Here is a 24680-nt window from a genome sequence, read left to right as displayed (position 1 = left end):
GTAATAGAGTGCAATTTATCTATGACTGTGCGAGTGCGAGGATGCGTGGATATATGCTTGTATTTCTTAAAATTTTCAGATGAAATCAGTCAGTCATTCATTCTTGTTTGTTTTTGTTAATATTACTTAAATCATTTGTACTTGTGGTTTCTGGTATGAAATTTAAATTTTCATCAATTCCCGCAAAATATGTGGGTATTTCGCCACGACCCTTGACATAAGTCATGCCACGGAAATTGCATTGTATATTAAAGGTGCGCAAAATTTCGGCCGTATCTTCGGTGACTTGTATGTGACCGGGTATACCGGTAGAATCCATGCGGGAAGCCATATTCACACAATTGCCCCAAATATCATAGTGGGGTTTAGAGGAACCAACCACACCAGCCATAATGGAGCCATTACTAATGCCTATTTAAAAGCAAATCAAATAAATTAAATATAATAATGAAATAAATGCAATTACTAACCAATTCTTAACATTCCATAATCTGAAACACCATCTTCACATTGCAGATTCTCCACATTAAACGAATGCATTGTTTTCATTAATTGCAAAGCAAATTGTGCCATTACATGCACCACATTACACTGTTGTGGGGAACTTATTTTACGACTTTTCTGATTTGTATTATTACTGTGTCCCTCATATTGGTTGGACAGTTTTTTCGTTCTCTCCAACGCCTCTTTTGAGGTGGAGGGTCCCATATCCAGTCTTATATCATTTGAAGTATGTGAATTGACTGTAATTAATTTGTAGTATTTTAATAATTTAAAGTTTGTTTTCTATTGTTTTTGATAAACTCACAACTATTATTATTATAATGACTTCTGCGTCCATTGGGCAACAGAGATGATGAACGAAAATTGGTTTGAGTATTAACATGTTCGGAACGTGCTAAATCTAAGCCACACGCAGCCATATAAGTCCAACCAGCCACTTTGATTTTTTCCACCTTAAACATACCTTCCGCTTCAAACAATTTGAGCTGTATATCGAAATTAATTTAAATAAATTTTATGTTAGATATAAATTTACAAAACTTACCACTTCATCAAAATCACATATGATTTCATTAAGCACCCTTAGTCCAACACTTTCAATATCATAATTTTTTATGGAAGCAAACATGACGGCCACATTATCATATTCTTCGTAATATAATTCATTTTTCATTTGTTTCGATATATAAATATCGGCTGAAAATATAAATACCATATAAAGAATTTATAGAATATGAATAATCTTAAATTATTAATAATTTTCGTCTATAAATACTTACCAACATGAGATGGCAAAATATTTTTAATCAACACTGTGATAGAGGCATTTGTAACTTCAGCATCTTCTTGCTTTCTTTGTAATTGACGTTTCCAGCTAAAAAGATATTTAAACGAATCATCAACTTTATTATTAATCGGCATACCTTATTCCCGCTTCCAAAACTCACTTATAATCCACTTTGGAAATAAACTCTGTCTGACGATCCATTAAATGGAAAATAACCAATGTTATAATTATAACCATGACATGGGAATACTCTGCCTGTAAGGCAACATTTGTCGAAGGACTGGCCTCATAAATCGGTGAGTAGCTAACGAATATAACAATTGCATAAATGCCCGATATTAAAACACCCACAATAAGTTTGACCACAAAGGGTATGCGTGAGAAGAGAAACACCATGCAAATGGTTAACTCTAGACTTTCGGTAATGCCCTAAAAAAGCAGATGTTTGTTATTATTGATATTCCATATCCATATCCCCATATTCAAAAATGATTATTAAAGTTAAAAACTTCCTGTTGTAAACCTGTGGGTGGGATGAAGTTTAACTTACCCAGGGATTGAAACCCACTTCACATTCTCGGCCATTGGTAAAATGTTGCAAATATTTGTTTTTGTCCGCATCATCCTCGTTATAAATAGGCCAGTTTTTACAATCTAACTAAAAGTTTAGAAATGTATAGTTATATCTAATATATTTCACAACTAAAATAAATAATAATAATAATAATTTTACCAATTGTATAAATGTAGCCGAACAATGTATTATAATAATTAACAAATACATTGTGATGCGTGCTGTTATGCTGCTCTGTATATGCTTGGAGGCATCAAAGAGAAACAATACAAAGTTATTTTTCGGCTCCGATTGGGCCGTCTCAGCGAAAAACATTATCCATAATTTCTTGAACCAGGTCAAAAATATACAAATGACCATTAGTACTATGTAGGTGGCATTGGAAGCCCAAAAATTTGTCGATTGTCTAAAAATTTTAAATAAGAACTAAGAATTTTTAGAATTTAATGTAGAAGTACTTACACTTTATTAATCGATTGTATGGCCATAATGCCAAAAAAGATAATAACTCCCATAATGACACTGTATTTTAGCATATCGTCGGCTTCTCTTAAAAATTGCATTTCCCAACGCCAATCTTTGAAAAACAAACACATTGAGGTTATGTTGCGTCGGAAGTTTTGCTCTTCCATTTCGTCTTGTGTCAAACGTTTCGAGCGATCAAAGCAGAATTTCGTGATCCTTTGGGGGAAAGAAGATAGGTTTTTTAAATTAAATTCATATGTAAGTAAAAGTTTAATTTAACATTCCCTGGAAATGTTTTAGACTACATAAAGACCTATGATTGCAGATATACTTGGACTACGTAAACATCTACGATTGAAGCTATATTTGGACTACATAAAGACTTGGACTACGTATAGACCTATGATTGAAGCTATATTTGGACTACATAAAGACCTACGATTGCAGATATACTTGGACTACATAAAGACTTGGACTTTTTGGACTACATAAAGACCTACGATTGAAGCTACATTTGGACTACATAAAGACTTGGACTACGTATAGACCTACGATTGAAGCTATATTTGGACTACGTATAGACCTACGATTGAAGCTATATTTGGACTACATAAAGACCTACGATTGCAGATATACTTGGACTACATAAAGACTTGGACTCTCTGGACTACATAAATACCTACGATTGAAGCTATACTTGGACTACATAAAGACTTGGACTACGTAAAGACCTACGATTGAAGCTATATTTGGACTACATAAAGACCTACGATTGAAGCTATACTTGGACTACATAAAGACTTGGACTACGTAAAGACCTACGATTGAAGCTATATTTGGACTACATAAAGACCTACGATTGCAGATATACTTGGACTACATAAAGACTTGGACTTTTTGGACTACGATTGAAGCTGTACTTGAAGCGATTGAAGCTATACTTGGACTATATAAAAAGCTACGATTGAAGCTATACTTGGACTACATAAAGACCTACGATTGATGCTATACTTTGACTATATAATGACCTACGATTGAATCTATTCTTGGTCTACATAATGACCTACGATTGAAGATAAAATTGGACTACATAAAGAACAACGGTTGAAACTATTCTTGGACTACATAATGACTTACGATTGAAGCTATACTTGGACTACATAAAGGCCTACGATTGAAGCTATACTTGGACTACATGAAGACATATGATTCAAGCTATACTTGGACTACATAAAAACCCAGTGGGAAAAAATGATAGGACTACAGTTTGTCGGCCTTCTAAGAGGCATACTTACACATTCTAAAAGATCCGATACTCATTCCACTCTGCCTGCTCTTAGAAGGTGTTCAAGAAGCCCTATGAATTCCCTTCTAATAACAAGTGATTAAATGAAAACAGTCTACATCAATAAATAAAATACTCTGCATCTCTTTGATTAACTCTCTTTACAAATTTACAACAAAAAATTGCTTGTTGGCTTCTTATTTATTTTCCCCTCATAAATAGGCCTTCTCTTAGCCCTCTAACTGCAGCGAGTATGCAAGGCCTTGGCTCGCAATGACACGCCGTGTAAAATTTAAATGATTTTGCAATGCGGTTAGAAGTTCTTGTTTCTGCAAAGGCCTTTAAGAAGGTCTCTTTACTGCATCTTTTTCCCGCTGGGAACCTACGATTCAAGCGATACTTGGACTACATAAAGACATACGATTGAATCTATACTTGGAGGAATGAACAGAGAGTATATACATGTAATTTTGGAAACAAATTTTTTTTAGAAATACTTATTCTAGAACGGTTTCAAAGAAAGTGAGTTTGATCTTTAAACATTCTCTAGAACGAATTACGAGGAAGACAATTTCAAATAAAAACAAGTAAGAGTGCTATATTCGGCTATGCCGAATCTTATATACCCTTCACCTTCGTTGTGGATGCATTATTATTTTTTATAATTAGTATATATGTATGTACATTGCACTCTTTCAGCGTACAGCATCCTAAATTTATAAAGAACACAAAAAACAACAACAACGCCAAACGAAACAGAACACCAAAAGAAAAAACAAAAACAAAATACGCAAGGCAATGAAACCAACACACATCCAAACATACGTTTAATTGTATAAAAAACAACAACAACGCCAAAAGAAACAAAACACAAAAGAAAAACAAAATACGCAAAGCATGGACATCCAAACATACGTTTTGTTGCTTTTTTGTCAAAGCATGCAATACATTGTGTTTTTTGATGAAATTTTCAGAGGTTGTCTCGGATTTTTGCTCATATCTCCGTTATTTATGGACGGATTTTGCTGATTTTAAATAGCAAAATTCTCGAAAGTATGTCTGACAGAATTTGGATCCCGGAGATATCTGGGGCCTTCAGAAAATTGAATTCAACAGACAGACAGACGGACATGGCTTAATCGACTCCGCTATCTATAAGGATCCAGAATATATATACTTTATAGGGTTGGAAATGAAAAATGTAGAAATTACAAACGGAATGACAAACTTATATATACCCTTCTCACGAAGGTGAAGGGTATAAGTACTACTTTTTACTCCATTGGTACTAGGTATGTCAAACGGGACTGGGTTTTACAAATCCCGGGATTCGGGATTTTAGAAATGTAAATCTCGGGATTTCGAGATTTCGGGACTTCGGGATTTTAGTTAAACGTCAAAAACATCAAATTCAACAATAAAAACTATTATTTCATTAATATATTTAAGTAAAAATATAACAAATCAAAAACTAATGCATTAAATTAAAATAAAATGGTCCATGATTTCCCCTAGCTCCATACAATTGTCCCCCGGAGTACTGTTTGAGCAGTCATAAATATCTTGATTATGCGGCAATCCTTATAAAATTTTGCACAAAATAAGTTGTAAGTACTCTGAAATTATACTGTAAAGTACTGCGGAAATCGGGCTACATTTGCCCCTAGTCCCCTTCAGAAAATAACTTGAACATAAATTTCGTAAAAGTGTAAATTGTGTAAAAGCCTGTTAATGCAAGGGAGACGTGCTGCTCCCTGATTCAAATGAAAAAATCTGGCTGCGTTTGGATTTGGAGCGAGATTAGTATTATAAAAATATGCTGAAATTTAGCTAAGTATTTTGGGTGCTTCAAAAATCTTCCTAAAATATCAGAAATCTCATATTTTCACAAATCCCGGGATTCGGGAAATACCGATCCCAAAAAATCCCGGGATTTTCGGGATTGGCATCCCTAATTGGTACTCATTGCCTAGGAAATAGTTACAAACTAAAATCACTGATGAAAGACAAAATTCTTCAACGTTTCCTAAGAATATGTTTGGTAATGCTACTAGAACAAGTTTTGACAAAATCGACCAAAAATCACTAGTTTTTACTCCAGTCGTACTTACTGTATTCTGCCTATTGGCATTTTGTCCAACTCTCGACTCATTTCCAATTTAGCTTGGGTTCGTATTTGATTAAATTGTTGTATATTATTTTGCATAAAGTTCGTTGAAGTATCGGCTCTAGAGCGTTGTTCGATTTGGCGCTTAACGCCCGTATAGGGGCGTCGTTGTTCATTATAGGAAGCATACTAAGAAAATATATAAAATAAATTAAAAATTCCAACTAAAATTTTACATAAAAACCATATTTACCCTGGGTGGCTTGATCAAGAATGTACGTATACCAAAATTTTTTAAAACTGGATCTGTTCTGGCCTGTGGTGTGCCCTCCTCATACATATATTCACCTTCCAATTGCTTTAAAGTTTCCTCGCTGACATGTACTCGACCAGCCATGCCCGTCTGCTCCAAACGATTGGCAATATCTACATCTTTGGACCAAATATCATATTGCAGTTTACAGGCACCCAAAACCCCTGACAATATACTGCCCGTGTGGACACCAATACGCATATCTATATTCAGTTTACGTCTTGTTCTAAACATAGAATTTTAAATATTTCAGTATAAAAGAAATGCAAAATGAACAGAAAATTATTTAATTTATACCTTACATCACGTATATCCTTGATCATGCGTAGACCCAGATCAACACAACATTTGGCATGATATTCATTGGGTATAGACACCCCGGCCACACAGTAATAGCAATCACCCAAGAATTTTATGCGTAAGACATTGTATTCCTGGGGTTATAAAGAAAAGTAATTTATGGCAGTGAGAATAAGTTTTCAGTGTTATTTTATACATGCCTCCGAAGCCGTATCGAATTTAACAAACAAATCATGCAGCGTTTCCACCAGGGTCTTGACATCCAAAGTGGTGGTTAGATAAGTATAATTTACCACATCAGCATACAGTATGGTAACATCATCATGCGGTTCAATAAAAAGTTTCCTTTTACAAATAATTTCCATCAATATAAAAGATATGGTCCAAAAAATCTTATTTAAAACTTACTCAATTTCGGGTTGACGCCATCGTGAGATTTTCGTTTCAGTTTCACTAAAAATGTGTTTTAAGAAAAGTTGCTTTTAAAAATGTCTTCATTGATATTGGAATTACCTTCTTGACTTACGCTCCATAGTGAGGATTTTGTGAAGCACGTCTTTTGGCCTTTTTATATTCCAAACGCGATTTAACATCATGTTCGATTTTATTCACAATATGTGCCGGTATTATGCTCAATAATAAACTTCGCTATTAAGATTATGGAAATAAATGAAAATTTAAATTAAATATTTGTATAATGACACCTACCTCCTCTTCTCTGGCATAACGCAGCAATAAATTTTCCTCCACATACTTGCGACGATCCAAAAATGTTGTACGTATGGCTATCTCTTTCATCATGCGAAAATATATGCCCAAAAAGTTAATGCTCAATAGAAATATGCCCTCGGTTATGAGTTTATTGATATCCAAAGTTTTCGTGCCATCCGGTAGTTTACGATATGTCACAAATGCATAATCTATCAAATACGATACTGTCACAGCCATGCCCAGCATAAAGGCATGCACATTATCGGGCAAGGGCATAAATATATAGACGGCATATAGTATATAGGAACCATAGGCTGGCCTTAATATATCCAGATTTATGACTGCATGATAAACTGTAACTCCTATGTCCGTCATGGCCAATATGGTAACAGCTAACCAAGAGGTAACATACATTATCCAGGGATAACGTTTTATAAGTTCTACGCGAAAGTTAAGAGCCAAAATAGCCCATACCAGTAAGGCCGATGTGACATAGGCAAAAATATCGGTGGCAACATTATTTAAATTCTGTAAATTTGTTTAATTAATCATTAATAAAGGTAAAGTTGTACAAGTACATAATTAATTTTGATTACTTACTGATACCGTTGATAGCAGTATAATTGAGTGCACACCCACCACTAGCAGTTCGATAATGATGAATAACGATAAATAGCTGACACGCAATCGTTGCATATACGACTGATAGAATTGCTCCAATTCTAAATTGCGACATTGATTCTGAAATGGAAAAAAAAATGGTTTCAATTGAAATCAAATCAGTCTATTTACTTTATTTGTTAAATAATTGCAATGTCATGTTTAATTCCTGTAGAAAATCTTTATAAATAATACTATTCTGAATACGATAAGTCGGAAAAGGGTTTATAAGGAAGCGAAATCTAATAATGTTAAACCCGATCGCATCGGGTATGAAGTTTTAAAATAAGTTTATAAAGAAACATTTAGCTTTATCGGTTAACAAAACATTTTGTAACTTTTCATTTAATTACACTAGTTTACAAATCAAAAATTTTTGTTTGCTCATGGAATGAAACTTATATTTTTGAGAAGAGCTAGGGACGCTAGTTAATTGACCATTTTTTGTTTCGCACCTATACGTCAAAATATTGAGATATACATATGGGTTTTTATTTTTCACCTGCCCTGAGTACTACTAATGCATACTGTAGTGTACCGAATTGTAGTAATTAAGTATTTACATCGTTTTTGGTTACTCAAGACTCTGGCGAAGCTACTAGATACTTTGAGAGTTTTATTCTTTTGACAAATTCCAAAAAAAATTAACGGGAAAAAAATAAATACTGTATAAAAGTACACCTTTCCTGTAGATAAACGTTAATAAATCGCTATTAAATACAAAACTCTAAAGTAAAAACTACTTCAAAATGTCTTCTAGAAAGTGTAAAATAAACCCAGACCATTTTTGTTTTATTTGCGGAAAAATTATTCAGTCAAATCGATGTTTTCCTATAACACAAACACTGCAAAATGATTATTTACATTAAAAAATTTCGTAAAAGCTTTAGATAAGACAATACCAGCATTTCAATATTTATGCAGTGTGGTCCCGAGTCTTTCTGAGGCTAAACTAAAAGAAAGGATATTTGTGGGTCCTCAAATAAGAAAAATTTTGGTTGATACCAAATTTGAGTGTCTATTAACCGATGTTGAAAATGCAGCATGGAATTCTTTTAAACTTGTTGTTCAAGAATTTTTGGGGAATAAGAAACTTCAAAATTACAGAGATATTGTTGCGAATTTATTACATAATTTTGAACTGATGGGTGTAAATATATCACTCAAAATTCACTTTTTACATTCTCATGTAAAAAGAAAACCTCGGACACATGAGTGACGAACATGGAGAGCGTTTCCATCAAGATTTGAAGTTTTTCGAGAGGAATTTGGGATCAGAATATGCTAGGAGACTACTGTTGAAGTGTCGTGAGGGAGACAAATGAAAATAATTATAAAAATAGGACTAAACACTTCACTTTTAATTTTTTTTGTCCTAATTTAATGTACATTTTTATATGTTTCGTTTTTAATAAATATCTCAAAAGTTTGACATCCAGGATTTTTTTTTAATATTTTTTCCGAAGTTAGAAGACCTAAATACACAAATCCCCATATGTTTCAATTCATGGGCAAAAATCTTGTAAACTAGTGTTATCACGGAAGAATTAGCTTTCTAAAAAGATTATACACACAGTGCCATATTCTAGAAGCTAGATGAATTATCTAACAGACAAAACTAGAAGGTTCTATTTGTAGAATTTTCGGCAGCCTTAATGTTCATGTTTATGACAATGTATACAAAAGTTGCGGGATGTGGAAACCCATGTTAAAATCGTTAAATTCAAATTGACAGTGTAATTTCGTAACAATACTATAATGTTCCACAGAACTGATAGTTCTATGGATGTTATCATTAGAATCTAAATCTAGGGATTTAGGAACATGTTCTAATAATGTCCTAAGAATGCAGAGAACTGACATATGGAAGGGGTCTATTGCATATTTTAAACGATCTGTGATAGTTCCTGGAACTAACCCAAACCCCATACTGTTTTGGTTATTATAATATTGGTTAGAAAATTCGGAGGGAATAAATTTAATAACCTGGCAGGTCAAGGACCTAACCCAAACTGGTCGCATCATTTGATTGACAGTAACATATTGAACACATTCTGGATCCTTAAAAAGTTTTCGATGAACCAGTAAAAAGGTTTCGATGAAGATATATGAACAACTTTGTATATCAAAAATTAAAAAGACGAGATCTTCAAAAATATGGGAATAAAAAATGGTAGCTGATTTTTTTTGAAAATTTTAATTTTTAAAATGTAATAAAAGTTTTGTTTATGAACCGTTTATAATGAAATTTTACACTTATATAGAAACTTTTGATACAAATCCAAAAGTGAAAGAATTAGAATATGTTGTCTAAAGTTAAAATTTACATAAAAAATAGGTCTACTTCGGAAGGATCTGGACCACGCACTAATACGAATTTTGACATTATTTTGCTTTTATAATATTTCCCGAGATGTTATCTTTCAGAAAAATATAAATACATTCTTTGTCTTTTTCTTATGTTCTGTATAATTTAAATTAATGTAAGTACTTTTTTCGTAAAAAATGGCAAAAAATTACTTTTTTTATTTTTTTTTTAAGTTTGAATACACATAACTTTTGACTCAGTAAAGTTTTTTAAACAGTTTTTTCCTACGATAATTAATAAATTTGTTGTTAATTCAATGAAAGACACTTCAAATCGGGAAAGTATTGGATCCGTTATTAGCAAAAAAGCAGACCAAGGTAGGTAAAAAACATAAAATTTTACTATTCAAATGGCGAAAAAATTACTTTTTTATTTTTTTTAAGTTTGAATACACATAATTTTTGACTCAGTAAAGGTTTTTAAACAGTTTTTTCCTACGATAATTAATACATTTTTTGTTAATTTAAAGAAAGACACTTCATGAAAATCGGGAAAGTATTGGATCCGTTATTAGCAAAAAAAAGCAGACCAAGGTAGGTAAAAAACATAAAATTTTACTATTCAAATGCGAATAACTCATAAACTATAAGAGATAATATATGGCAAACAAAAATTTTTAATCATAATTTTTGATATACCCGAGTTGCCCCAATTTGGGGCATTGTGGCTCAGCGCCCCTTGGTGTTATAAGCCCAAATTCAAAACTTAAATTTATCAACACCTTCTATCTATAGCCGTGGGAATTTTTATTTAAATCGGTCTATTCGTTTAGAAGTTACAGAATTATTTCCTCTTTTTTTCTCAGTTCCCCCATTGTACATCGTCAAGTAAAGATAAATTAACTTTTTTACCGTGTGCTGTATAAGTTGTGAATTATAAACGTGTGTGTCCGGTTTATTTAAAAGGTAAAAACGTAACAATATTATAACCAAAATCAAAATAAAAAGTCACTGGGCCCTTCACCAAAATCTGCTAAGTTCAATATTTGGTATTTTTCATAAACATATAAAAATTTATTGACGGTTTTCGATTAAACATCAGGTAAATAGTTACTAAGGCTATACAGAGAGCCTCAAAAGTGAGTAATCACAAGTGAATTTCGTAAATTTTTTTAAGATCATAAATTTTATTATAGTCCGACTTAAATATTTTTTTCAGAACCGAATCTACTGTCTAAATAAATCTATTTAATCTTGATAAAACTTTAATATATATAACCAATACTTAGTCATTTCAATTGAAATATCTATATGGTTTGATTTATTAACATTATTTTTCCCCGTAAAATTGAAAGTTTAAAATTGTGTTATTATTTCACTTTATATATAATTTTATCAGTACTTTTTCATTTATTGTTTTAAAATAATTACTAGAGCTTCCCACACGTACTATAAATAATAATTGTTTTATACATTAGCATTACTTACCCGTAGAAAACCCCATTCCCATTTCTTCTCATTAATCAGGGTATCATGACGGCTTTCGTTGCTTAAACGACTGATACGTTCCGTAGAGTCTTCCAAAAACGAATTCATATTTCTTGCAATCAATAGTTTATTTTATTGCAAAATGGTAAGAATTTATATCAAATGGTAAACATTTTTATTTAATTACACTAAAAGTACAACAAACAAATTACAATTTTTTTTTTAATTTATCTACACAAAAAAATAATAAGAGAAAAACATTATTTAAACATGCATCTACACATGTATCGATAAATATTTTAATTTAACAACATTATTGTTTAAATAAACAATTACTCCTATAATTATAATTACGTTGAAATTACTTATTTATTGTCGGTGTGTGTGTATAAAGAAGTGAATGCAGTTATAATTGAAATGTTTAGTGGGAATTTTGAAGTGAAATGTAGTGATCTTCTTACAATAGAAGTTAGAAAGTCAGAAACAGTATTCCGGGGGATATTTGTATGGGGGCTAAGGTATTTTCAATACCAAACAAACATTTCCAAAATTAAAATGTTTTAATTTGACAAGTTTTCCTTTTTAGGTAAGAGTTTTACTACGATTCCAAATTTTCCAGACTTTTCCATTCCCGAAAAATAATAAAAAAATCTATCCTTTTGTAATACTAAATTAGGGAAAAAGATCTAACATTTTTCTATTCGGTCAAAATTAATCGTATTTGTCTCGTAGTTTTAACCGGTCGAAATTCAATATAATTTTACTAAATGATTTAAGAGATCCGTCTATGTCAAATCAGTATTATTGTCTACTTTTAGAATATTCCTTGAAGTTTTAAATATAGAGTAAATAGTTTTTTTTTGAGTTAACCGAATTTATGTTTTATTTGGGCAGATATAATTCTGTTACATTAATTACGAAATCTTATTAAGAAATTCCCGAAATTAAAATCAGCAGTTTCAAAATTTATAAAAAAAAATCGTAATACGGTTACTGTAAAAACTCAATATTTGGAAGGAAGGCCTCGTAAAACTACTCGAAGACAAGATCATTTAATAGCAAGAGATTTTAAAAAATTCCCAAAAAACACTCCCCGGAGTGTTATCAATAATCTAAAATTGGAAATTAGTTCTCGAATTATTTTCGCATGAATCCAAATACAATTTAAAAGACAGTAATGGAAGAACATTTGTCAGACGGCCGAAGGGAAAGAGACTGGACTCTATGTATACAAATAAGAAAGTCAACTTTGACGATGCCAATATTATGGTGTGGTTTTATTTATTAGTCCAATTCATATCATAAAAGATACTATGACTGAAATCACATATACATACATATGTAGATCCATTTTAAATAATATTATGTGTTCATACGAGGAAAATATCTCCCTAGTTTGGAGATTCCAGCTCGACAATGACCCCAAACACCGAGTGGTTACACTCCAATTAGGTACGTTTTTTTGAAATGGCCTCAATCGCCAGATCTCAATCGTATATGGGATATTGTTCCAAAAATGAGGACTCAAAATTATACCAGGAATGAAGCTTAATCAGATGCGGTTATATCGGAATAACAAAATATTTCAAAGGTTCATAGTCTATGACGAACCTAAAATATGCAGGGGTTCTCATTCAGCAAATTCTTTATTAGCAATTATAGTTAAATAACGATATTCTTAAAGATACAACTTCCGAAAATCATAAGAATGTTGTATTGAAATTAATTTTAACTATTTTCTCAACAGTTTCAATTCAAATATTTATCACATATTGAACTGGGGGTCGATTCTGGTTCTGTGAAACGGTGAAATGAAAAGTTTTTTCATATTTTCATAGAGTTTCTGACTTTTGTTTAGTGAAAAAATTATAAATAAATTCAAATGTTTTCATATGAAAAGAAAAAATGTAATAAAACAAATTGAGGAACGGAAATCGCAATTTGTGTAATTGTGAAATGATAATATGAAAAGATCTTATGAAAACAAATGAGAAAAGAGTTATGTTTCAAAAGGGCACTTTTTTAGCAAATTTTAATTTTCCGCCGGTCTAAGTTGATCGTGTTACATATTTTAGTGAAAAATCGTACTGCAGTAGCTTTCCAAAATGTGTAACTCAGCCATTTTCTAACCGATTTTTACGAATCTTTTTCTATACAAAAGGTAAAACTCATACCTGTCAAATTAAATAAATAATTTTAAAATTAGTTTCTAACGAACATATTTATGATGTATTGATATTAAGTGTGTTCGCGTACATTCCAGTAACTTTAATTTAGAGCGTAAAAATGCATTTACTCTCAATCTAAAAAAATATCCAAAAAAAGTACGTGAACAACAATTTGAAAAAATAAGTTGTATTTTATTATAAATCAATTTTGTTTGTTTTGTTTATTTTACTTCTTTTCTTTGCAAGACTTGAAAATTATGTTAATTTTCAACTTTTTTGTTTTGTTTACATTTGCAACAATTTGTTATAAACATATTTTTTATGTTGATATTTTTTACTGGACAAAAAATGATGTGTGTGAAGATAAATTTAAATTTATTTAGCACAGACCTAAACCACATATTTTAGCTCAGCCCATTTTGCAGTTAACAGAGCACTGTTAATCACTTAACAGTCATAATACCACAATTGCATTCAGTGACCCTAGGACTACCATTTCTATATAGTGTCATATCCGAGCCCTTTTCCTAATTTCTATAATGGCCAAAAATCCTCTAAAGATTTATTTTTTCAAAAAAGTCAAATTTATTGGAATCCTGATATTACGATGGGTTCAAATATCCATCTATTATTTCAGATGGATTGTTTTTTTTTAATTTTTTCCATTTTTTTTCTTATTCTGAAATTATTTCAGATATTGTAGGTATAAATTTGATTATTATAATTCAAGTATTATGACTGTTAAGTGATTAACAGTGCTCTGTTAACTGCAAAATGGGCTGAGCTAAAAAATGTGGTTTAGGTCTGTGCTAAATAAATTTAAATTTATCTTCACACACATCAAAAAATGTCCAGTAAAAAATATCATGTTCTCTCTTGCTCTCTCGTTACAAGTTTTTAAAAGTAAGCGAACGGAATCCCGTAACTTCCAGTGATAATTTGTACAAATTATTACAAATTATCAAGTACGCGAACACAACTATTGTTACTTTAAGAATAGCGTTATTTCACTAAAACGAAATGATCTAGAAAAACTACAAGTATTTTATTTGTATTTTAACCTATTAATTGGATATTTGGACAAGTTTCCATTGTATTAATTGGAAATATCACTCATTCGGAGAAAAATTTGTATTTTCTATTCCATTTACGATATGTACTTTAAATAATTTTATATAAACTGAGCTATTAATTAAACTTTTAGTTGTGGCGATGATCTTGTTTTTTTTACGAATACATAATTCTGGAGAGAATTACGTTTAAGAGTTGCAAAATTCATTTAATTTGTTCACTCTTTTTTTTGTAATCAGAACTAAGTCAAAACAATTTCCGATTAAAAACAAATTACAGATACCAGAGTTTTTATAGGCCATTTTCTTCCATAGACTAAATAAATTTCCAGAAAAGATAACGACAATAATTCCTTCAATTATGTTTGTTTAAATATTGCCATTCATTTATTTCTCAGATAAAAACATTTTAAATCACGACAATATTTTTATGGTTTCGAATTTCCGCTATTCACGCACAATTTATAACTATTTATCGTAAGTACAATGTCAAATACACTCAAAGATATTTTTTTAAACATATACAATTTGATGTTGCATATACTTATTATCGTTTTATTATGTTTTTTTTTATTTAATTTTTTAACACTTTACTAGCGCTTAAACAAAATAAAAGAATATAAATTTTGATTTTATTATCATTTATGCCGATAAAGAACATGTTTAAATTGATAAATATTTTTTTTCTTTTTCTGCTATGTGTTAAAAGCAATAACAATTTTGTATTGTAATCATTTCGAGAGTTTAAAATATTTTATATTTTCTTTTTTTATTTATTAAAAGCAAAAAAAATAAATGAGATTATTTACGAAAGCGACAATATTCAATAATCAATTTGATTGTTTTACTTTTTTCGTTAATAATTTACTTTTTGTTTTAATTGACTGAAACTGATCAAAAATATTAAATAAATGTTAAACACAAAAGAAACGAATATTATTTAAAAACACAATTATTAAATGTTGTTTTTGTTTAATTTATTTAATATTTACTAATTATATAATAATATTTTAATTAGTCAAAACACTTTTGCCAAAGCTTTTTTATCTTTTGATGTTTAATTAAAACACAATGGTTGAAGTATTAAAATCACATTAATTGTATTACTACACATTTGCCAATATTTCCAGGCAAGATATTAATTAATGTGATTGACAGGTGTCAGTCACATTTATTATTTTTGGTTATATGCTGCAAAAACCATAACAATTTACTATAATTTATCACAGCATGTAAATACATATTAATTTATTATTTTATTACACTACCGAATGTTAAAGGGATTAATTTGTTAATGGGGGGCTTTTGTTTGAATACAAAATTACACAAATATGATTACTAAAAGATTTAATATCGTTATTTTAACATTCATAATTGACGACTTTAATTACTCATCAATTTATTGAAACTGATAAGCAATATGAAATATGTATTTATACTCAATATGTGTTTGTTTGTATGATTTTGTTAAATATTTTAGACAAGTATTTTTTTTATTATTTTTATTTTCAGTTATCTTTACGTTTTCTTGTTTTCCACGTAACGTTTCACTTCCAGTTGCCCGTTATTTACCGAAATTGTACCGTTGGTAAAGAGAGTTCGTGCTCGACTAACTGTTTATATTTAGATAGGTAACTCCGATCGCTAAATGTATTTCTGACTGGCTCCTGTTAAATGGCCTCTTTATCGGCGCTCTACAAAATTTTTGAATTCTTATCAATTTGGGAAACAAAGTATGATTTCGTTATTTTGTTTTTTATTTTTTTACTGGTATTATTTGATTGAAGAAATAGTGTGTTTAATGTCTATAATATATATATTTCCAGGATCTTTATATGTATATGCGGTGTCAGTTAAGCGATTTCCGTCTGTGATCATGTGGTCTGAATTAGGTTTTCCGAAGCCCCAGCTAATATACGGACCCAACTTGTTTATAAATATTTCATTTATAGTTGTGAGAATTTTTGTTTTGAAAACCAGGTTAATTTAAACTAGTGTTTATAAAAAACCGTCTTTTTAAAAAACCGGTTTGTCGGTTAACCGAAAATTGGCCTTTTTAAAAAACCGGGTTTTCGGTTAACCGATATCGAAAAAACCGGTTAAACCGGTTAACCGTCATTTTTGTGTAGAAAATATAAAATGTCCAATAAAGTATATACAGCTTTAAAATTTTTAATGGGTAATATTAAATGACTTTGAATATACAAAAGTCCATTTATTTTGTAAAAATTTCAAAATTATTATCTTCGTCAAATGGAATTGAATATAAATATGTTACTAAATATATAATACTTGTTTTAATTATTGGTTTATTTATTTATTAAATTTCAACCAAAAAATGTAAATCACTTTTTCAATTAAATATTTGATAATTTTAAAATTTATTATAACCTCGACTTTCAAATATGAAACAGAAAATTTTACAAGTCCCAAAAAATTTCCACTTCTTCTTAGCTGTGATTATTTGTCATTATAAAAAAAAAATCCATTATCAGATTTCAAAAATATTTCAAATAGAGGATTTAAGAACGTTTTTTGTCTCTCCTGTAATATTTCTGAAAAGCAAACGAAATGATTAATAAATTAAAATTTTAAGAACAAAACACACTGATGAAGTCAAATTTATTAAAAGAAGGTATCCACATCAAATTCAATTTAACGTTTGGTAAAATCATCACTAAGTTTTTAATGAATCATAGTAAGATTTATCCTAAACTTATAGAATTATGCGGAATTTAATTTTAATTTTTAATACTTCCACTATGTCAAATTTATTATGAACAAGTTTTTAAGTAAACTCATCGTCCTCTACTATTCAGAATCATTGTAATTCTTAAAAATATTAATCTAAAGAGGTTTGTATTTTAAATCAGCAGTTTAGGTTTCAAATGTACAAAAACGTGAGATTTCTTAATTTTAGTCCCAAATTTCCAAAAGCGGGTAACCGAGTGATAAAAACCGGTTAACCGAAAATCAACATTTTAAATTAACCGGTCGCAAAAAACCGAGATTTCGAAGAAATACCGGTTTTTCGGTTAACCGGTTTATAAACACTAATTTAAACACAAAATAACCTTTTGGAAGCTCCCAAATTAAGAAAATTCTGAATTGCTGTGTTGAAATCAATCATTCAATCATTATGTAAATGGCAGAGCAAGAAATAAAATCCGATTCAAATATTTACCTCTAATCAAGTATATAGTATAAAACAAATACAAATTATTTATCGCCTACGCCTATTTTCGAGAGAAATATTTCTGCTCATAACTCGAAAAGGAAGTTCTGTGCACAGTCGTATGTATATATACTAGGGTGGAGCGATTTTTTTTTTCGTAATCACTTTGGAATACCTGTTAAAAGTTGATTTTTTAGAGGTGCCCCCGCATCATTATAATATTACAAAAATAAATGGCTCTAGAAAACGGGGTGAGTGGAAGTCCCCAATGCTCTCCTTATGCCTAGTAGCCTTGGATGTCCTCTATCAGTAAAAAAACAAATAACCAAGTGATTAGGCCGCAAAAATACCCATTTCGGCATATGTGGGTTGTAAAACGTATGAAATATTTAGTTTTTCAAGTAAAAATTGACCTAACAATACATAAAAATATTTATATTCAACATAAACTAAAGTTTAGAAAATATAAGGTTGTTTAATGACCATATGAAAAATATGCAATTTTTTGATTTTCAATTGTGTTGGGGCACCTCAAAACATCAAAATAGGTAAGTAATCTTTCGTACGTTTAACTTACTCATTAAAAGGCAACTTTATATCACTATTCCATTTAAAACAAAAAACCAAATAAAAAAATTGCATACATTATCTCTGAGAACCGGATTAAGCTGGCCACACACGGAATGATTTGTTCGCCTGATTTTTTAATTGAAAATTTTCAATTACTTGTGATCAAGGCGAATTCATACAAGGTGGTGTCAGTTCTACAAAAACATCAATTGGTCAAAAAATCAAAATGAAAAATTAAACAAATAAGTATTTAAACTTAATATAGTGTAAATAATTGAATAGTGAGGGCTTTACTTATTTATGTAAACAATAAATAGTTTGTTAATGAGCTTAGAATATGTAGATATTTAAATATAAAAACAAGCTTTTGACAATTGTTAGAACCAAAAAGCGAAAAAAAAGATATCAGCTGTTTGACTGACTCCACCTTGTATAAATTCGCCTTGCTTATGATTTTATTCGCGCGCAGCCCCATTAACAAGTAACAAGACGTCGAACACGAACAAATCGGACTCACAAATCACCCGTGTGTGGCCTGCTTTAGCCATTATTATTATTTTGCATTCGCTAAACGTTTCAAGGGTTAATTTTAGTAAATAAAACCCTTCAACTCTTTATTAAACAACCCTGTGTTTACCAAAAATTGTAATAGATTAGTTATTATTTGGCAAACAGCTGTTTAAATGACAACCGAATTTTCCCTATTTCAGTAGATTTTTCCAAAAAGAAGAAAACATTAAAGCAAGTGAATCCCGTATTAAAATTTCATAAATATCTAATTAACTGGGCTTAAATTTGAACATTGCCCTTACAAATTAACTAAAAGCCTTTTTCAAGGCCTAAAGTTTATGAAAAAAAACTAAGCACAATTTTAGAAAACAATGTCGGCTTTTACTGAAGTGGCATTTTTGAAAAAATTGGCTGAATTGAATTCTAGCCAACAAAGCATACAAACATTATCCTTGTGGTTAATACATCATCGTAAACATCATGCCAGCATTGTGAAAACATGGTTAAAGGAATTACAAAATGGTAAGTGGGAAATTGATTGCATTAATAAGCGGGAAAATCAGGTACTAAATAAATATTGATTTTTTTGTTGTTGTTTAGTACCGGAGGCGAAGAAGTTAACCTTCATGTATCTGGCCAATGATGTTATACAAAATAGTAAAAAGAAAGGTCCCGAATATGGCAAAGAATATGCCAATGTCTTGCCTAAAGCATTTTCCCATATTGGTGAAAGTTGCAAATCCGATAAACTTTTCGGTAGTTTAGGACGCATACTGAAAATATGGGAAGAACGTGGTGTTTATGAGCCCAAAGCTATTACCGAGTATCGTAATCGTCTTAATAGGGAGCATGGAAAAGTATCGACTCCAACTGCTGCTACCTCAGCTACCAAAGAAACTGTGGAGGAGAAGCGTGAGGTGAAACGTAAACACGATGAGCCTAAAGCAAAATCGAAAAAATCACGTGTCTCGCCCACCGAGGAAACCAAATCATCAGCCGTTGTGTCTGAGCTGAATGGTAATGGTGACGAAAGTCCCTACTTGCCCTTGGGTGAACCACCAGAACCAGATGAGCTAGTCAAGGCTTTAATAAGTATAGAAAATTCTGCTTCAAGTGATGCTGTGGTAAGGGAACGCATAGCAAATTTACCGCCGGAAATATCAGAAATTAGCTGTTTGGCTAAATTGGAGGATAAGGATGCAGCCAAAAATTTGGCTACTCAGGTGAGTTGGAAATGAAAAGACATATGTAGAGGAGGTTACTATAGTAACCGAATTTGATAGAATATTTGTTAAAATTTTGTTTTTTACAAATTTCAGGTCAATGAAGCAGTTGAACTTTTAAATGACTACAATTCCCGTTTATCAGCTGAAATGGAAGAACGTACTAAGTTGACATCAATGTTAAGAGATTTTCAAGCTGAACAAAAGGAATTATTGGTTCAAGCTGAAAATCGTTTAGAGGTAAGTAACACTTAGCTGTTTATAATATGTATTATAAAAAAATCTATAATATTTCTTATTTTTTTTCAGGAATATAAAAAGAAACTGCAAAAAGTGTTGGCCGTACAAAAGGAAATACGCGACCATCTTTCCAATCTACCTGATTTAACACAATTACCCGATGTAACTGGTGGCTTAGCACCATTACCTTCGGCTGGTGATTTATTCAATATACATTGAATAATATAAAAGAGGAAAATCAAATTGCATACACTTATTTACGAATTCTATGAATTGTGTAAACAAACAAAAATGCAAAAATCCCATACATACTTTAAACAAAAGTAAAATAATATTATTTACATTTAAGTTATTTTTTGGACAACAAAAATGAAATAGTCTTTTAATTATATATACTATATATATATATACCCACGATTACTATATATATATAAACATTTTTATTGTCGGATATGTTAAACTTCCTATTATCAAAATTATTATGTTTTTACCCACTTTGCCGAAGTTTTTTTTTTTTGAAAATTTTACAAATTTATGTAGTTTTCGTTTTTACATAATATATAAATAATTTCCACAAACATGAATATACCGATTTACTAGACCGTTTCTGTAACACGAAATAAAATTAAAACTATAATATCATCACAAAAATGTTTCAATGTTTATTGTATATCTTTTAAAATTAGTTCTTAAAACGTTTTTTGTTTGTATTTGATTATAGAGATGATGTGTTTTAGAGCACGAACGAAATTTTCCAAACACTTGAAGTGAACATTCTTATCTTTGCTTTCAATTTGTAAATTGGGTTGTGCAAATTTCCTTAAATTACAAACAATTTATAATTGAAAAGAAAATCGAACATTTTAATTTTCAATTCGATTTAAAATTGCCACACACATTTTTAGCTGATATTTTCAGAGTATTTTCAATAATAATTCGAAAAATCATTACAATTTCGAAATATTTACAAATTTAATCTTAAAAAAATATGCATGGAAATTGTACAATTTGAAACGGTGTAATGAATTTCGATAGATTTATAATATAAACCAAATTATTTAAAATAATTTATTAAAAAAAATGAATTTTAAACATTACACAAAATTAATGTAAAAATACATGTTCCACATTTTTTCTGTTTGAAATGGATTTCCATCACATACCTGATTTTTTTATATTGATGTTTGCACCATATTTTCATTTATGTCTGATTCAGAACACGATCGAAACACTAAAAAAATCATTTAAAATATTACTATTTCACACATTTTCAATAGTTTTCTGTTCGTGTTTCTAAATCAGGCCTTTAGTTTGTTTCGGTACCAATCAGATTTACAGGTTTTAGGTCTATTAAAAAACAAATTTAACTTGAAGTTAGCACTAATTATAGGTTATAATATTGAAAATTATACCATACTGAAATATGTCACATTATTTTTGCTACCACTAAGTTGTGGTTAAATTAAACTACAAAATTTATTTTAGTGCTAACTTTATGTTAAGTTTTAATTGTTAATGGGGTTTAGTCAAAAACAAACAAATTATTAAAATATAACTTGCGACTTCCTGTAAATCTGGAACAATACTGGAACAGACCATAAATTTAAACTTATTTGAATATTTCTTATTGTTAATAAATATTGTGCTTTCTAATTTAATTATAAAAAAAATAAAATTTATTTATGAAAAAAAAAAAAAAATTGATTTTTATTCTGGAATTAAAGTAAGGAATAATATAAGCCTGCCTAAAGTGAAAAATTTAAGTAAAACCACTTATTGTACAGATTTATATTAGATATCAAAAATAACATAATGTCAAGAGAAGGCAAGCTTTGTGAGTATTTTGCAGGATAGATATAAGCATTCAACATAACCTCAAAAGCCTTAAAGTCGCTTTAAAGCCCATAAAAATTACTATTATTTTAAATTTCGTACCATAAAACAAATATGAAACAGAATTTGAAATGTTTTATAATTTTAAAATAAGCTTTTGTTTTTTATTTAATTTTTTTGAAATTAGTATAATGTTAATTAATCATTCAAATAAATATAAACGAAAATATCGGAGATGTAGGGATTTTAATTCCAAAAATCAATTAAAAATTAATTTCAGACGGTTAAATAATCTAATCAGGGACCGTAACGGTTATAAGGGATATCAAAAAAGTTATTTTATAACAGTTATTTTGTGACTTTAAAAATAAAAATCCATCTAAAAAAGTTATTTTTCAACTTAAAAATAAAAGTTCGCATGAAACTTTTAAAAAAAGATTTTAAATAGCCGTCATAAAAAAACTCATTTGAGGACTTTTATTTTTCCGTCAGTAAAAAAAATCATTTGAGGACTTTTACTTTTTCCGTCATAAAATAAAAGTCATTTGTAGAGTTTTATTTTTTCCGTCAGTGATTGATATCAATTGAATAATTTTTCATTAAAATAATATCAAGTGGGATTTTTCATTTGTTTGATTCCTATTATCAAATTGTTGTTGTTTTTTTTCTTAAACAAATAAATTACTACAAACATTATATCATTATTATATAGACTCAAAATAAAGAAAGATACTGAAAAAAGTAGAAAATAAACGAAAAGAGTTTTATTTTCTGACGGGAAAAATAAAACTCCTCAAAAGACTTTTATTTTATGACGGAACAAATAAAAGTCCTCAAATGAGTTTTTTTTATGACGGCTATTTAAAACTCCTTTTTTGACGGTTTCATGCAAACTTTTATTTTTACGTTGAAAAATAACTGTTAACTGTGGAGTTGAGATCATTTTTTTAATATCACCATAGATTCTGAAAGAGCACGTCAATACTAATCTATTGGTATATAACAGTATATTTCTCCGTTGACTCTAACATAGAGATTTTTTGTTTTCAAATTTTGTGGATAACCGTTATTTACGGTCCCAGAATCTAATTGATTTTCACCTTAATAACGACCGAAATGTCTTGAGTCATAGAGAAATAAACATAGAGCGGAAACTAGAAAAAAAAACTCAAACTAAACAAGTAAGAAAATGTAGTCGGTCAAGACCAATCATCTTCTCGATGTAATTTAATTTGATACCAAAATTTTTAAGAGATTTATGCTAGTTAAAGTGATTTTCGGAAGTGGGCCTTATATGTGAGCTATGACTACTTATGGACCGATAGTCACAAAATTATATAGTGCAAGTTCAGCTTATATGTATAAAACTTATTTGTGCTGAATTTGGTTTGGATATCTATATAACTAAGGTATTTATGAGAGCTAAATCATGTTTAGGGTATAGATGTAATACGTTTTTGGACTTATGGCTTTTTGTATTACAAATAAATAAAAAATTAATATTGGTCAAAATTTATTGCAAATTTTGGAAATTAACAAAAGTTTTTAAATGCAATAAAATCTCATCATATAAATTGTGATAAAGGCTCACGGCTAGATGGCATTAATATTCTTAAGAATATGCCCGATTACTTATTTAAATAAGTAATTACTGTTCGCAGGAATCACGAAGTAGGTTTTTATCACAGAGGAGCATTTTACCAGGAAACATGCCCAAAATTATTAGAAGTGTTTTTTGAGTGAAAGGCTGAATTTTTTGCTAATTTGAAGATTAATTAATTTTGGTCAAATAGGTCCATGATTTCACCTAGTCCCTATAGAAGTTTCCCTCGGAATAATGATAAAATTTAGCAAGGATCTGTTATGTGTCCATACGGCCCCTTAAGAAAATAAATTTAAATGATGAGATTGATTAAGTGGTATGTATAAGAAAAAGTATATTTTAAGCAAAAATGTATTGTATAAGGGTAATTTTTTTAAAAAAAAAACTACAAAAATAATTGCGCAAACTTGCACAAAAGGTTTACATAGATAGCCAGCCAGACGGACGGACTACTTTTCGCCATTTCAACGAACCCATTCACATCTACTCGGAAAGACCACAGCTTTGAGTGTGTAACATATCATTAAGATATCTCCAATTGTTCACGAATTACAATATTATATCCAAAATAAAATGTAAGTTAGTGAATCATTTGGGACCATTAAAGATATGTTTTGAATTATAAAGGCTTATTGATGTTTATTATCCGAAATCGCTAGATGTTGATTGAGGACTTCATTGTTTATAATGCCATTGACAATCGCTTAATGTCCAGAATTACGTTCAGGAGTTTCCGCCATAACGTCGATAATCCAACTTTATAAGTCGAGGTAGGCGATATATATTG

General features: G+C 29.9%; 2 protein-coding genes across 2 annotated transcripts; one reads left to right on the top strand and one right to left on the bottom strand.

Moving 5' to 3' along the window:
- Window positions 1-6: 6 nt before the first annotated feature.
- On the bottom strand, window positions 7-16344 carry ACXD (Adenylyl cyclase X D). The gene is made up of 19 exons (XM_065503128.1): window positions 16262-16344; window positions 11502-11689; window positions 7647-7787; window positions 7044-7574; window positions 6862-6983; window positions 6744-6788; window positions 6536-6680; window positions 6333-6469; window positions 5976-6261; window positions 5727-5911; window positions 2328-2546; window positions 2025-2271; window positions 1842-1949; window positions 1452-1720; window positions 1284-1378; window positions 1049-1200; window positions 809-989; window positions 471-743; window positions 7-411 (listed from the first exon to the last, which is right to left on the bottom strand). The coding sequence occupies exons 2-19, from the start codon at window positions 11607-11609 to the stop codon at window positions 98-100; spliced, it is 3558 nt and encodes a 1185-aa protein (XP_065359200.1). The 5' UTR covers window positions 11610-11689; window positions 16262-16344; the 3' UTR covers window positions 7-97.
- A 2879-nt stretch (window positions 16345-19223) lies between these two features.
- LOC135955201 (regulation of nuclear pre-mRNA domain-containing protein 1B) lies at window positions 19224-21108 on the top strand. Its single transcript, XM_065505525.1, has 4 exons — window positions 19224-19516; window positions 19595-20217; window positions 20314-20457; window positions 20527-21108. Exons 1-4 carry the CDS (start codon window positions 19366-19368, stop codon window positions 20674-20676), a joined length of 1068 nt encoding a protein of 355 aa, XP_065361597.1. The 5' UTR covers window positions 19224-19365; the 3' UTR covers window positions 20677-21108.
- The last annotated feature ends 3572 nt before the right edge of the window (window positions 21109-24680 follow it).

The sequence above is a fragment of the Calliphora vicina genome, chromosome 3 (genome assembly GCF_958450345.1).
Source record: "Calliphora vicina chromosome 3, idCalVici1.1, whole genome shotgun sequence".
NCBI lineage: Eukaryota > Metazoa > Arthropoda > Insecta > Diptera > Calliphoridae > Calliphora > Calliphora vicina.
This window is presented reverse-complemented; position numbering and strand designations above follow the sequence as displayed.